Source organism: Anomaloglossus baeobatrachus, chromosome 6 (genome assembly GCF_048569485.1).
Source record: "Anomaloglossus baeobatrachus isolate aAnoBae1 chromosome 6, aAnoBae1.hap1, whole genome shotgun sequence".
Taxonomy (NCBI): domain Eukaryota; kingdom Metazoa; phylum Chordata; class Amphibia; order Anura; family Aromobatidae; genus Anomaloglossus; species Anomaloglossus baeobatrachus.
In genome coordinates, this window is record NC_134358.1 from 533,872,500 (window position 1) to 533,889,044 (window position 16,545).

Below are 16,545 nucleotides of genomic sequence, written 5' to 3' on the forward strand. Positions count from 1 at the left end.
TTAGTTACTAAGCGCAGCATCGCTTCCACGCGTCACTGCTGGCTGGGGGCTGGTCACTGGTGAGATCTGCATGATTGACAGCTCACCAGCGACGGACCAGCGATCCTGACCAGGTCAGATCGCTGGTGGGATCACTGGAGCGTCGCTAAAGTGTGACAGTACCCTTACTCTTGCCCATTTTGTCTGCTTCCAACACATTAAAAAGAGGGGACTGTCCAGTTGATTGTTAATTTGGTTGTGTGTATGAGCACTTACACCAAGTTCACAAAGTATGTGACATGGTAGACTTAGGCTATGTGCACACACTGCAATTTTTTTTGTGTTTTTTGGGGGGGGGGGGTTTATGCATGTTTGGTTGCAGTTTAGTTACAAATTTGCATGCCTATCCTTATGCCAGCAAAGTCAGTCAATGAGAATTCTGAACTGTAGTGTGCATGATGCTTATTTTTCCATTGCAGATATGATGCACCAATTCTTTTAGCATCTTTTAATAGTTTTTCCACCTCAAATGCATGCAAAAAAGAAGCATCAAAATCGCACCGAACAAGCAGCAAAAACACGTTTGTTTTCTGCCAGGAGATGCAGTTTTGGTACAGAAATTTCTGCAACCAAAAACTCAGCGAGCGCAGATTGCATCCTTGTTAACAAGGTCAAAGGCGATCAACAGCTTTAATCCATGTTACCTAAAGATGGTACGACAGTTTCCTTCTGAGGAGCCTTGGAAAATGAAGTACCGTAATTCCCTGCATCTTTCTTTGTACAATATGATGATCTTTTCTAATTTTCAGCAAAATTCATGCAAATGTAAAAAACGGATCAAAGTATGGACAAGTGCAAGTGAATGTGCCCAAAATCAAGGACGTAAACAACGCATTTTTGGGTTCAGATTCCTTTTATCGCTTGAGCAATGGACACTCCACCTATAAGGGGGAAGAGGGACTGCTGGGATTTTTTTTTTTTGGACAGCCAAACCATCCATCCCGAAATGAAAATTGGCAAATTTATTGGACTCTTATGGTGCTAGTTTAAAGCAGGGTTGGGTAGTGGTCTTCAAGCCTAGACTCTGCTTTAGGACAGATGGTCTCGGATTCTGGCATTCAATCTTTTTGGGGAACATTATAGTTCATCAGTGTTTAACCCTTGTCTGGTACCATGGAAAAAAAAAATCACTAGTTATACACTGTGTGCAGAATTATTAGGCAAATGAGTATTTTGATCACATGATACTCTTTATACGTGTTGTCCTACTCCAAGCTGTATAGGCTGAGAGCCAACTACCAATTAAGTAAATCAGGTGATGTGCATCTCTAATGAGGAGGGGTGTGGTGTAATGACATCAACACCCTATATAAGGTGTGCTTAATTATTAGGCAACTTCTGACCCATTTTGCCAAAGGAAAGGCAGAGATTTGATGGGCTCTGAAAAATCCAAAATTGTGAGATGTCTTGCAGAGGGATGCAGCAGTCTTGAAATTGCCAAACTTTGAAGTGTGATCACCGAACAATCAAGCGTTTCATGGCAAATAGCCAACAGGATCGCAAGAAGTGTGTTGGGCAAAAAAGGTGCAAAATAACTGCCCATGAATTGGAGGAAAATCAAGCGTGAAGCTGCCAAGATGCCATTTGCCACCAGTTTGGCCATATTTTAGGGCTGCAACGTTACTGGAGTATCAAAAAGCAAAAGTTGTGCCACACTCAGGAATATGGCCAAGGTAAGGAAGGCTGAAAACCACCACCTTTGAACAAGAAACATAAGATAAACCGTCAAGACTGGGCCAAGAAATATCTTAAGACTGATTTTTCAAAGGTTTTATGGACTGATGAAATGAGAGTGACTCTTGATGGGCCAGAGGCTGGATCAGTAAAGGGCAGAGAGTTCCACTCCGACTCAGACGCCAGCAAGGTGGAGGTGGGGTACTGGTATGGGCTGGTATCATCAAAGATGAACTTGCGGGATCTTTTCGGGTTGAGGATGGAGTGAAGCTCAACTCCCAGACCTACTGCCAGTTTATGGAAGACAACTTCTTTAAGCAGTGGTACAGGAAGAAGTCGGTATCGTTCAAGGAAAACATGATTTTCATGCAGGACAATGCTCCATCACATGCATCCAACTACTCCACAGCGTGGCTGCTAGTAAAGGTCTAAAAGATGAAAAAATAATGACATGGCCCCCTTGTTTACCTGATCTAAACCCCATAGAGAACCTGTGGTCCCTCATAAAATGTGAGATCTACAGGGAGGGAAAACAGTCCACCTCTCGGAGCAGTGTCTGGAGGCTGTGGTGGCTGCTGCAGGCAATGTTGATCAAAAACAGATCAAGCAACTGACAGATCTATGGATGGTCGGCTGCTGAGTGTCATCATAAAGAAAGGTGGCTATATTGGTCACTAATTTTTTGGGGTTTTGTTTTTGCATGTCAGAAATGTTTAATTTCTAAATTTTGAGCAGTTATATTGGTTTACCTGGTGATAATAAACGAGTGAGATGGGAATATATTTGGTTTTTATTAAGTTGCCTAAAAATTCTGCACAGTAATAGTTACCTGCACAGATATCCTCCTAAGATAGCCAAATCTAAAAAAAAAAAAAAAAAACATTCCAACTTCCAAAAATATTAAGCTTTGATATTTATGAGTCTTTTGGGTTGATGGAGAACATAGTTGTTGATGAATAATAAAAAAAAATCCGCTAAACTACAACTTGCCTAATAATTCTGCACACAGTGTACAAATCTGCATGGGGTCAAATTGACCCCATGGTAGAAGACGAGGGTTAAAGTAGTATTCCCAATAGGTACACTTAAGGCATATCCCCCTATAGGGAGGAGAGGGGTCTGTGACTGATTAAAAATGTCCCCAAAAGAAAGCCATAAAGAGGTGTGTGCACTAACTTTCTATGGGAGTTGCACAATAATGCACACCCAATACAGATTTTAGGTTTCCTGACCATAGGATACACACTACATAATGGGTTCAGAAAATTGATGAGCAGGATTTTTTATGGCTATTTGCAAATGTTTTGTTATTCTTCAGTGGTAATATGGCCTTACTCCAACAGATCTAGCTGAAATGTTAAATGTCTCAGATAGTAATCAGCCCTCGGGCTTTGTGATTGCTCTGGGGCCGACAACATCACTGCTGTGACAAGAAGCAGAGCCCCGGCCGCACAATAGCATGCGGTCTTGCTTTACAGCACGCTTTAGTATGGCTTCCTTATAATCCACTTGAGGAGATTTGGAGGAAAAGCATTTCTTCCTCAATGGTAATCGGAGCAAACCCATTTTTAAAGCAAGAGCCTGGAGGCTTTTTCCCCTCCTTACATGGCCAGGCCTTTTCAGATAAGCACAGCTACATGATCTTCCCCGGGTACCTCTGGGAATGACACTGCACAATAGAAGCAGTTTGCATTTTCTTGAGGTTCCACGTGAATGAAGTTGCAGGAAGAAGGGCAAGAAATAATGGATTGCCATCTGCGCAATATATCAGTTAAGCTGCCACATTTCTAAAGCTCAATAACATCTAAAAACAAAAGAGGTAAAACCTGATCTTGTGCCCTCACGGCCTTAAGTGCAGAACGGACTCTCTAACCCCTCCCAGGCAGGCAGCCATCCAACACCTACATAAACCAGTGTCTCCGTCAACTATTATTGAGAAACTGCCAAAAGAAAAAATAAAAATTATTAATAATGATGAGGAAAGTAAAGACCCACGATAAGTCAAGGTATATGGACATGGCCAACGTTTGCTGAACCCGCCAAAGCTCTACATGTGTGATGACCCCAACGTTCTCCTTGGCAGAAGAAGTGAGGAGAGAAGGATTCTGCAAAGATGATCTCCAATGGCTGATCTTTTCTTCCTTCGGGAGATAAAATGGGTCTCTGAGAACACATGTGCTGTTGGTGTCAGCCATGGGTGCTTCCGCCACTGCCATTATTTCTTTTTTATGCTTATAAAGAAGCGGGAATAATAGCGCAAAAGTGAACCAAGCTATTGCTTTAAAGTGCTGCATAAGTGAAAGAACGCATTCTATGTACATATTTTGGATGTGTATTTTTCCATAGGAATGTTCACCTTTAATCACTGCAGAATGTCTTTTTTTGGAGCAGGGTGGAGGGGGAAATGGCTGGATTTGGGGGGAGGGGGGGTGGAGGTTGTCGCTGCAGATTTAATCCACAGCTAAATCTGACACTATTCAGTTTTATTACAGATCTTGACTTCCTCGATGGGAAAAATTTCACGTTGCAAATTGCTATCTTTTCGGATTTTACAACCTGCTGCGCAAGGCCACTTCTGCATCAGATCTATCGCGGGCATTGTATTTTGCTGCAGATTGTGCACAGCATTGTTTGTATTTGTGACCATATCCTTAAAAAAATGATCCCACCTTTCCTTATTAATGAACTCGGGACAAAGAGAAAACCTGATTATAAAAGCCGTACAGTTTTCTTCAGGTGATCCATTGGCACAAGATGTCAGCAAATCAGTATCGGCCATAAAGAAAGGATAAAAAATATAAATATAAATAAAATATATTGTTTTATTTTTAATCTATTGTGAAGCATATGTATATTATAAGTGCACCCAAAATACATACAATAATTATCTACAGGTTCCCTCTCCACAAATGTCAGGATCATCTTGCACAGATTGCATCTGATTCCTCTATGGCACTACTCCCCCCATCTGGCCTGTACCTGGGGACTATAACTGGCAGTGCATCGCAGTATTCATACTGTAACTGGAGACTCCTCCAAGACTTAAGTAATTCTCCTGATACTTTGAGTTTTCCCGCTTGTAATGTGAATACAGGCCTGATGATGGTGTCCTGTGGTCGGTGACATTAGGCGTGTATGGGAGAGGACATACATGACCACCTGTCGGATGCCGTCATGCTTCATCCATGGATCTGTGCACCTGCTCCTCTCTGTATATAATAGGATTCGGGGATTTTTGCTTTTTTGCATGTGACCTCAACTGTTGCCGACAGTGGTTTATACCCAAATAAGCAGAGGCGGTGGGTAGCAAAATGAAGGTGTTTGTTAAGCAAATGTTCTGCTTCTTTTTGACTAATGGAAAAAGTATTTCCATAGGACGGGATGAGATCAGACTAGAGCTGGGCTGGGAAAAGTCATGTATGATCACGTGTGGCGAGTGTGACCGAAGTGACAATGCAGTCTCAGCTGAGGCGGAAAATAGAATGTTGATAAAGAAAAACGTCATCTTGTTTTATTTGCTTATTGCAAACAGCAGAAAATGTATACATTTTGCGAAAAAAAAAAAACCTAAATTAGCAAAGGGGGTTATATTTCTATTACTCCTGAGGTCAGTCAATGCCGCAAGTGACACCAGCGAGCGACCTCAGCCGGCGACCAGAGGAGGCGAGCGACCTCAGCAGGCGACCGGAGGCGGCGGCGAGCGACCTCAGCAGGCGACCGGAGGCGGCGGCGAGCGACCTCAGCAGGCGACCGGAGGCGGCGGCGAGCGACCTCAGCAGGCGACCGGAGGCGGCGGCGAGCGACCTCAGCCGGCGGCGGCGAGCGACCTCAGCCGGCGACCGGAGGCGGCGGCGAGCGACCTCAGCCGGCGAGCGACTTCAGCAGGCGACCGGAGGCGGCAGCGAGCGACCTCAGCAGGCGACCGGAGGCGGCAGCGAGCGACCTCAGCAGGCGACAGCGAGCGACCTCAGCAGGCGACCGGAGGCGGCAGCGAGCGACCTCAGCAGGCGACCGGAGGCGGCAGCGAGCGACCTCAGCAGGCGACCGGAGGCGGCAGCGAGCGACCTCAGCAGGCGACCGGAGGCGGCAGCGAGCGACCTCAGCAGGCGACCGGAGGCGGCAGCGAGCGACCTCAGCAGGCGACCGGAGGCGGCAGCGAGCGACCTCAGCAGGCGACCGGAGGCGGCAGCGAGCGACCTCAGCAGGCGACCGGAGGCGGCAGCGAGCGACCTCAGCAGGCGACCGGAGGCGGCAGCGAGCGACCTCAGCAGGCGACCGGAGGCGGCAGCGAGCGACCTCAGCTATTTAAATCTAAAAAGCTACAATAATAAAAAGACTAATAAATTGTAAAGATCTTACATGCAAATGAATCCCATCTGATGTGAAGGAATAATGCAGAGATATTTTGATAAAGGGGAAAATAAATAGATGAAGTTTATGGTTGTCCGTTTGCTGCTGAACTACACGTCTGAGAGGTTCAGAGTAACCGAATGTTTGATGTTCTTTTGTTATATATGGTCACCATCACATAATAGCCAAGATGGAAACAAGATTTCCAGTTTCAATGAACGGCCTGATGTGAAGAATTCCCTTTAAATGCACCAGGAAATCTGCCACATATAATGAAGCTTCCAGCATATAACTTTTTTTTTTCTTTTCAAACTGATAGTGACAAAAAGGAAAGAAAAAAAAAAAATCTTGGTCAGAAATAATAACTTTATTGAATATCCCAGGTTTAAAAATACAAGCTTTTAGGGCCATTAATGGCTCTTCTACAGGCAATAATATAGCGTGCGCCTGCCGCTTTTTCAAGTGCCCTGTGGTCCGCGCCGTGCATCCTGTAAGACACGTATTAAGAAGCTAAATGCTGACATTTTAAGTTGCCCCCTATTTTGTGCTATAAATGAAATGTATTTTACTGTACATTTCGCACTGAGCCTCACAGCTGAGAGCCAACGCGTCTACATTTGGATAAAGCTCCTCCACTGAGCTAACTAAATCAAAGTGGTAGACGACTTGCAAGTCAGCAGGGAGGCAAATTAGTATTTAGTCATGCTCTTTATATTTTTATTAAAAGATTAAAACTCCGTGTGAAACGCGTGGCACGCTGCCACCATCGAGGGGCTGGCTGCCAGCACTACTGCAAACACATGCCAACAAGGAATCGATCTAAGCTCAAGAAACGGCTCTGCCATGCGCGCCACCTCGCTACGGTAAGTTAGATTTATTGCTAAACAATATAATTAATGAGAACGGCTCAGGATTTCGGCACGAGGCGACAGGAAAGACAGGGGTAATAGGTTTTAAATAAATTGGACTTACAGATTATCAAAATCACTCCGTGTGAATCCCTTTAGTGCGTTTACAGCCCTAACCAACGGGCAAGCGCTTGCTTCAACTCCGCTGGCGTCACCGAGACCTCTTCATTTCAGTAATGCTCTAATTTGTGGAGGAGCGGGCCCGACATCCTCATCACTCCTCCAAATAATGAATCGGGACCTCGGGACACCCCACAGATGTTCCACATAATCAATGGACTCTCTCGTAGCACATGTCTGTAATCTTCTAATCTATGTGTTTGTGCACAGAGGGCAAAGCGGTCGTTACGATGTATTAAAAAGTTCCTAAAAAGTTTGTCTCCAATGAAGGAGGCGCAATGCTCTGCAGACAAAAGGGCCGAAAGCACACGGATGTATACGGATGGCACCCACACGTCCTGTTATTTGGATCATTGTTTGGTCAGCCTGTCCGATATTACCACCAGTGATTTTCTCACATGCGACTATAACAAAAATAACAAACACAGCAATAGCAAAATATTCTCCTGCTGTGACATTCAAAAATCTGTAGACTTGTATGGAAGATTTTCATTTTGCATTTCTACCCAATTTTCATTTGCACCAAATTCTATTTTTATGCGTTCGCCTATTTTTTTTTTTTTTTCAGCCCATATTCATCATTACGGACGTGGTTTTTGTTTTTTCGGATGTTCGCGACCAATTAATTGCAACTTTTGAAGACATCAACATTTTTTTTTTTTTTACCCCTGGAATGCTTTCATGAAATTTGTATGTAAATTTTGAGATATTTTAGCAAAACATGGAACTTTTTAGGCTGTGCGCGCACTAGGCGTTTTACCGCGTTTTTGTTCAGAAAACTGCATGACTTTGCTTCACCAGCAAAGTCTATGAGTTTTCATTTTTGCTGTCTGCACACAGGGGGTTTTTTTAGCTGCGTTTTTGTGGTGCCCACAAAAACGCAGCATGTAAATGCAATTATTGCGTTTTTCACCCATTGAGTTCAATGAGATGTTCAAAAACGCAATGAAAAAATGCAAATTGCAAATATAGCTGCGTTTCTATGACTAAAAATACAGCTATAAATGCAAGGGGTGGGTAGTACAGTGACGTGTACAGGAAGAGGATTCCTTGTGTTGGTAAATGCAGAAGCGTGAATCCTGCCAGTACCGACACCGCTGCTTCCACCTCACGTCCGGCGCCATGTCCACTCCCATCCTACGCTATGTCCAGAGGGGAGGTGGAAGCAGCTGCGAAATCAAAAGTGAACAGTAGGAAAAAAAAAATATATATCATACTCACCTGTCTGCAGACTCTCGGGACACGTCCGATGGCTGCAGGACCTGCCGGTGATCAGCTGATGCGGTCACCTGATGACATCAGCTGATCGTTTAAGCCGGGCGGTAAAAAGCCGGCTTCACCGCTGGACTTATACTATCAGCTGATGCAGTCAGGTGACCGCATCAGCTGATCACCGGCAGGTTCTGCAGCCATCGGACAGGAGTCTGCACAGAGGTGTGTAGTTTTTTTTTTTTTCTACTGATGCATCAGCTGATTGTATAAACGCCGTTTGTACAATCAGCTGATGCATGATGTGATTCACGTCCTTGAACCTGACATCTTCTGATCGCTTTGCCTTTTTTCCGGCAAACCGATCAGATAGTGGATCCGTATTGGACATCGCTGGACCCTTGACCCAGGATTACAGCGGAGGGGGGTTTCTTCATTTTAATAAAGATGGAGTCATTAATTGTGTTGTATTTTATTTCTAATAAAAATATTTTTCTCTGTGTTGTGTTTTTTGGGTTGTTTTTTTTATCTTTACTAGAAATTCATGGTGGCCATGTCTAATGTTGGCGTGACACCATGAATTTGGGCTTAGGGCCAGTTGATAATACACAGCTAGCCCTAAACCCATTATTACCCAAGCAAGCCACCCGGCATCAGGGCAGCTAGAGGAGTTGGATACAGCGCCAGAAGATGGCGCTTCTATGAAAGCGCCATTTCCTGGGCCAGCTGCGGACTGCAATTCACAGCGGGGGGTGCCCAGAAATCTTGGGCACCCTGCGCTGTAGATTCCAATCCCCAGCTGCCTAGCTGTACCTGGCTGGACACAAAAATGGGGCGATGCCACGTTTTTGTTTTTTTACTTTTTATGAAATTCATGAAATAATGAAAAAAATAAAAAAAAGGGCTACCCTATATTTTTTGTTCCCAGCCAAGTACAAATAGGCAGCTGGGGGTTGGGGGCAGCCGTACCTGCCTGCTATACCTGGCTAGCATACAAAAATATGGCAAAGCCCATGTCTTTGTGTTTTTTTTTGTGTTTTTTTACGTTTTTGGGCAAAAAAACTCCTGCATACAGTCCTTGATGGAGGCTGCTGAGCCTTTTAGTTCTGCAGCTGCTGCCTGCTCTCCTGCATACACTAGTGGAGAATGAAGGATAACAGATTGAAGCAGGAAATGACAGATTTTTTTTTTCTTCACCAATCTTAAATAGCATTCACTGATAAAACGCATAAAAACGCAGTGAACAAAAAACGCATGCGGTTTTTGATGCGTTTGAGAGGTTTTTTTACCGTCCAGAAACGCAGCGTATTTGATGCCACAAAAACGTTAGGTGCGCTCATACCCTTACCCCAACAATGCAAAAAAAGAAAGAAGCTTTTCCTTTTTTTCAAATTATCTAAAATTCATGACCACAAGCAGACTGGTAATTTTTTTTGGTGCCAAATTCTATCAACAACTAATACCATAATACAAAAAAAGAGTGAATTAAAACAGTGCGCATATTATTTATATATATATATATATACACACACATATACATATATATATATACATACATACATACATACATACATACATACACATATATACATACATATATACATACATACACACACACACACACACACACACACAAATATACATGCACATATATACATATACACACACACTGTGTCCTCTTGCCTGGTTCTTGCGGACCGCAGGCACATAGACCTCTCGGTGATCGCGGCCGATGCAGGGGCCACCATTGCCATCAGCGCTTTACTTCACTTGAATGATTTACGTTGCCACAAAGCATTCAAGAGAAGTAAAGTGCTGACGACAATAGCGGTGGCCCATGCACTGGCCGTGATCACTGAGGGGTCCATGTGCCTGCGGTCCACAAGAAGCAGGTAAGAGGACATCATGAGAACGGAGGACAGGTTCACATTACTACAGGAGACAATATGAGCACATTACTACAGGGGACAATATGGGCACATTACTACAGGGGAGAATATGAGCATATTACTACAGGAAACAATATGGGCGCATTGCTACAGGAGACCATATGTGTGCATTACTAAAGGGGACAGTATGATCAAATTACTATAGGAGACAATATGGACACGTTACTACAGGGCACAAGGATGGGCATATATTATATTAGTATAGATTTTATTTTTTAAATTTACCAGTAGCTGCTGCACGCAGCTCTCCCACGCTAGGCATATACTTGAGTCAATAAGTCAAGTTTTTTGTGGTAAAATTAGGTGCCTCGGCTTGTACTCGGGTCAGCTTATACGATATATATTTTTATAAATGAACGCTATAGTGTTTTACTAAAGTTCTCCTGGAAAAAGCACATTAGGGTTCATCCTTTCTCAATCACAATATTATGGCATCGAATGTTAGAAATTAGTTATGGAGAAAAGCATCCAGCCTTTTAATACCTTAAGTATCAGGTGATCTTTCATTTCTGGGTTTTCGTTTTTTTCCTCTCTTTTTTCCAAGAGCCACAACTTTTCTTTATATTTCCACCCACATAGCCGTGTGGGGACTTGTTTTTTGCGGGACGAGTTGCTCTTTTGAATGACAACACACGATGGATTGGAAAATAGGAAAGAAAATTCCAAGTGAGGTGAAATTGCTTAATCAAAATACAAAAACAAAAAAATGCAATTCCACATTTTTAATTTTTCTTTTTGTTTGTTTTTTTAGGTTTTGTCTTTATGGCCGTCACTGCGCTGCAAACATGTCCTGGAAATAGGATTCCCTAGATCAGAATGATCACAGTGATACCCAACTTGGTTAAAAAATGATCTGAAATTTGTAAAAAAAATAAAAAAAAAAAAATTATAATTGCTTGTGTCACCATTTTTCTAGGCCCATAATATTTTCAATTTGCGGGCGATGGAGAGGTTTGATGAGAAAGAAGGGAATTTTGTTTACTTACCGTAAATTCCTTTTCTTCTAGCTCTAATTGGGAGACCCAGACAATTGGGTGTATAGGCTATGCCTCCGGAGGCCGCACAAAGTATTACACTCAAAAGTGTTAAGCCCCTCCCCTTCTGCCTATACACCCCCCGTGCTCCCACGGGCTCCTCAGTTTTGGTGCAAAAGCAAGAAGGAGGAAAAAGAATTATAAACTGGTTAAAAGTAACTTCAATCCGAAGGAATATCGGAGAACTGAAACCATTCAACATGAACAACATGTGTACACAAAAAAACAGGGGCGGGCGCTGGGTCTCCCAATTAGAGCTAGAAGAAAAGGAATTTACGGTAAGTAAACAAAATTCCCTTCTTCTTTGTCGCTCTATTGGGAGACCCAGACAATTGGGACGTCCAAAAGCAGTCCCTGGGTGGGTAAAATAATACCTCGTAATAGAGCCGTAAAACGGCCTCTTCCTACAGGTGGGCAACCGCCGCCTGAAGGACTCGTCTACCTAGGCTGGCATCCGCCGAAGCATAGGTATGCACCTGATAGTGCTTCATGAAAGTGTGCAGGCTCGACCAGGTAGCCGCCTGACACACCTGCTGAGCCGTAGCCTGGTGCCTCAAAGCCCAGGACGCGCCCACGGCTCTGGTAGAATGGGCCTTCAGCCCTGAGGGAACCGGAAGCCCAGCAGAACGGTAGGCTTTGATAATTGGCTCCTTGATCCACCGAGCCAGGGTTGATTTGGAAGCCTGTGACCCTTTACGCTGGCCAGCGACAAGGACAAAGAGTGCATCCGAGCGGCGCAGAGGCGCCGTACGAGAAATGTAGAGTCTGAGTGCTCTCACCCAATCTAACAAGTGCCAATCCTTTTCACATTGGTGAACTGGATGAGGATAAAAAGAAGGTAAGGAGATATCCTGATTAAGATGAAAGGAGGATACCACCTTAGGGAGAAAATCCGGAACCGGACGTAGAACCACCTTGTCCTGGTGAAACACCAGGAAAGGGGCTTTGCACGACAATGCTGCTAGCTCAGACACTCTCCGAAGAGAAGTGACTGCTACTAGAAAAACCACTTTCTGCGAAAGTCGTGAGAGGGAAATATCTCTCATTGGCTCGAATGGTGGTTTCTGAAGAACCATCAGAACCCTGTTTAGATCCCAGGGTTCTAACGGCCGCTTGTAAGGAGGAACGATGTGACAAACCCCCTGCAGGAACGTGCGTACCTGTGGAAGCCTGGCTAGGCGCTTCTGGAAAAACACAGAGAGCGCTGAGACTTGTCCCTTAAGGGAGCCGAGCGACAAACCCTTTTCCAGTCCAGATTGAAGGAAGGACAGAAAAGTGGTCAAGTCAAAAGGCCAGGGAGAAAAACCCTGAGCAGAGCACCACGACAGGAAAATTTTCCACGTCCTGTGGTAGATCTTGGCGGACGTTTGTTTCCTAGCCTGTCTCATAGTGGCAATGACGTCTTGAGATAACCCTGAAGACGCTAGGGTCCAGGACTCAATAGCCACACAGTCAGGTTGAGGGCCGCAGAATTCAGATGGAAAAAACGGCCCTCGAGATAGTAAGTCTGTTCGGTCTGGTAGTGTCCACGGTTGGCCGACCGTGAGATGCCACAGATCCGGGTACCACGACCTCCTTGGCCAGCCTGGAGCGACGAGGATGGCGCGGCGGCAGTCGGTCCTGATCTTGCGTAACACTCTGGGCAACAGTGCCAGCGGAGGAAACACATAAGGGAGCTGAAACTGCGACCATCCTGAACTAAGGCGTCTGCCGCCAGAGCTCTGGGATCTTGAGACCGTGCCATGAACATTGGTACCTTGTTGTTGTGCCGGGACGCCATGAGGTCGACGTCCGGCACCCCCCAGCAGCAACGGATCTCCTGAAACACGTCCGTGTGAAGGGACCATTCCCCTGCGTCCATGCCCTGGCAACTGAGATAATCTGCTTCCCAGTTTTCCACGCCTGGGATGTGAACTGCGGATATGGTGGATGCCGTGGCTTCCACCCACATCAAAATCCGCCGGACTTCCTGGAAGGCTTGCCGGCTGCGTGTGCCGCCTTGGTGGTTGATGTATGCCACCGCTGTGGAATTGTCCGACTGAATTCGGATCTGCTTGCCCTCCAGCCACTGCTGGAACGCTTTCTGGGCAAGATACACTGCCCGTATTTCCAGAACGTTGATCTGAAGCGAGGACTCTTGCTGGGTCCACGTACCCTGAGCCCTGTGGTGGGGAAAAAAACGCTCCCCACCCTGACAGACTCGCGTCCGTCGTGACTACTTCCCAGGATGGGGGTAGGAAGGATTTACCCTTCGATAACGAAGTGGGAAGAAGCCACCACCGAAGGGAAGCTTTGGTCGCCTGAGAGAGGGAGACGGTCCTGTCGAGGGACGTCGGCTTCCTGTCCCATTTGCGTAGGATGTCCCATTGGAGGGGACGCAGGTGAAACTGCGCGAAAGGGACTGCTTCCATTGCTGCCACCATCTTCCCCAGGAAGTGCATGAGGCGCCTCAAGGGGTGTGACTGGCCTTGAAGGAGAGATTGTACCCCTTTCTGTAGTGCCTACTGCTTGAACAGCGGAAGCTTCACTATCGCTGAGAGGGTATGAAACTCCATGCCAAGATATGTCAGCGATTGGGCCGGTGTCAGATTTGACTTTGGAAAATTGATGATCCACCCGACACCCTGGAGAGTCTCCAGGGAAGCGTCGAGGATGCGTTGGCATGCCTCTTGAGAGGGTGCCTTGATCAGCATCCAAGTACGGGATCACCGAGTGACCCTGCGAGTGTAGGAGCGCTACTACAGTAGCCATAACCTTGGTAAAAACCCGTGGGGCTGTTGCCAGGCCGAACGGCAGTGCCACGAATTGCAGGTGTTCGTTTCCTATGTCGAAGCGCAAGAAGCGCTGGGCTCTGGAGCAATCGGTACGTGGAGATAAGCATCTTTGATATCGATCGATGCAAGGAAATCTCCTTGGTACATTGAGGCGATGACGGAGCGGAGGGATTCCATCCTGAACCGTCTGGTTTTGCATGTTTGTTGAGCAGTTTCAGGTCCAGGACCGGGCGGAAAGACCCGTCCTCCTTTGGGACCACAAACAAGATTGAGTAAAAACCGTGGCTCAGTTGCTGAAGAGGAACCGGGATCACCACTCCTTCTGCCTTCAGAGTGCACAGCGCCTGCAGAAGAGCCTCGGCTCGCTAGGGAGGCGGGAATGACCTGAAGAATCGAGTCGGGGGACGAGAGGTGAACTCTATCTTGTAACCGTGAGACAGAATGTCTCTCACCCAGCGGTCTTTTATTTGTGGCAGCCAGGTGTCGCAAAAGCGGGAGAGCCTGCCACCGACCGAGGATGCTACTAGAGGAGGTCGAAGTCATGAGGAAGCCGCTTTGTTAGCGGCGCCTCCGGTGGCCTTTTAAGGACGTGACTTAGACCGCCATGCATCAGAGTTCCTTTGTTCTTTCTGAGACCTTTTGGACGAGGAGAATTGGGACCTGCCCCGCCCTGAAAGGACCGAAACCTCGACTGCCCTCTCCTCTGTTGGGGTATGTCCTGTTTGGACTGGGGTAAGGATGTATCCTTTCCCTTGGATTGTGTGATGATTTCATCCAGACGCTCGCCAAACAGCCTGTCGCCAGAAATTGGCAAACTGGTTAAGCGCTTTTTTGGAAGCAAAATCTGCCTTCCATTCCCGTAGCCACAAGGTCCTGCGGAGTACCACCGAATTGGCGGCCGCGACCGCCGTACGGCTCGCAGAGTCCAGGACAGCAATAATAGCGTAAGACGCAATTGCCGAGGTCTGGGTGGTAATGGATGCCACTTGTGGCGCGGCCGTGCATGTGGCTGCTTCAATTTGCGCTTGACCTGCTGAGATAGCTTGTAGCGCCCATACGGCTGCGAATGCTGGGGCAAAAGAAGCTTCGATAGCTTCATAGATGGATTTCAACCAGAGCTCCATCTGCCTGTCAGTGGCATCCTTGAGCGAGGCCCCCTCTTCCACTGCAAGTATGGATCTAGCCGCCAGTCTGGAGATTGGAGGATCCACTTTGGGACACTGAGTCCAACCTTTAACCACGTCAGGGGGAAAAGGATAACGTGTATCCTTAAGGCGCTTAGAAAACCGCTTATCTGGACAAGCATGATGAATCTGGACTGCCTCTCTGAAATCAGAGTGGTCCAGAAACATACTCGGTGTAAGAGAAGCTGACTCCTCCGCCGGAGGAGCTGAGGGAGAAATATCCAGCATTTGATCGATGGACGCAATAAGAATGTTCACTATGGCGTCCCCGTCTGGAGTATTAAGATTGAGAGCGCCCTCAGGATCAGAATCCTGATCAGCTGTCTCCGCATCATCAACCAGAGATTCCCCCCGCTGAGACCCTGAACAATATGATGTCGAGGGAAATTCTAAGCGAGCCCGCTTAGTCGGTCTGGGGCTGGGGTCTAAGTCAGAACCCTCAGTCTGGGATGTATGAGATACCCCGGGAGGACATTGTTGGTCCAACTGAGGGGGGCCAGGGAACAATGATTCAACAGAGTCCCTTTGCTGAGATACCGGCCTGGACTGCAAGGCTTCTAATATCTTAGTCATAGCCTCAGAGAGTTTTGCAAACTCAGTCCCCATCACTAGGACAGTGTCAACAGGTGGCTCCCCCTGGGCCCCTCTTAGCAGAGGCCCTGGCTGAAGAAGTGTCACAGGGCCGAACATTGCACACAATGAGGGTCAATGGAACCTGCCGGCAGCTGGGTCGTACAAGCGACGCAGGCAGCATAATAAGCCTGTGCTTTGGCACCCCTGCCTTTTGTGGGCGCCATGCTATTGTTTTCCCTGAGTAACACACTAGGGTATATAGCCAGAATGAACTGTGCTCATACAGTGTAAAATATATACTATAAACAAATAATGTATCAAGACACTACAGCACCATGGGGCTAGCACCACAGGTGCTGCTTACCATCCGCCTAAAGCGGTTATGAGGCCACCAGAGACCGTGTCTGGGTCTCCCAGGGTTAATCCCTCTCTGCAGCGTCGGAGGAGCTGACAGGAATGGCTGCGGCGTCCTGACGAGAGGAGGGAGCCGTGGGCGTGGCCGAGGTGCTCACACTGTGCACAGTGAGGGGGGTGGAGTATGGAAATCATACTCCAGCCCTCAGTGCTGCTCGTTCCGTGCAGCGTCCCGCCCTTCCCCTGCCTGTCAGGGCTGAGGGCGGGAGAAAGGGAAACTAGGCCGCAAGCAAGCCTGGGACTCGAGTATACGCGTGGCCGCCGTAAAAGCGCGGCCGACGCTGAAGTCCCCGGCGAACTACAAGTCCCAGCCGCGC

The 16,545-nt window shown here is 46.7% G+C and overlaps 1 protein-coding gene across 5 annotated transcripts in view; it reads right to left on the bottom strand.

Annotated features, from left to right (window-relative positions):
- The window catches only part of MLLT10 (MLLT10 histone lysine methyltransferase DOT1L cofactor), a 271,496-nt gene that overhangs the window by 119,278 nt on the left and 135,673 nt on the right, over positions 1–16,545 (bottom strand). For 3 of the 5 annotated variants that reach the window (XM_075315577.1, XM_075315573.1, XM_075315576.1), the window contains one exon: positions 10,733–10,864. The exons of the other annotated variants lie outside the window; for them this stretch is intronic. In XM_075315577.1, the coding sequence (XP_075171692.1) occupies positions 10,733–10,864 (132 nt within the window). The remainder of the gene's footprint in view (positions 1–10,732; positions 10,865–16,545) is intronic. 5 annotated transcript variants of the gene reach the window in all.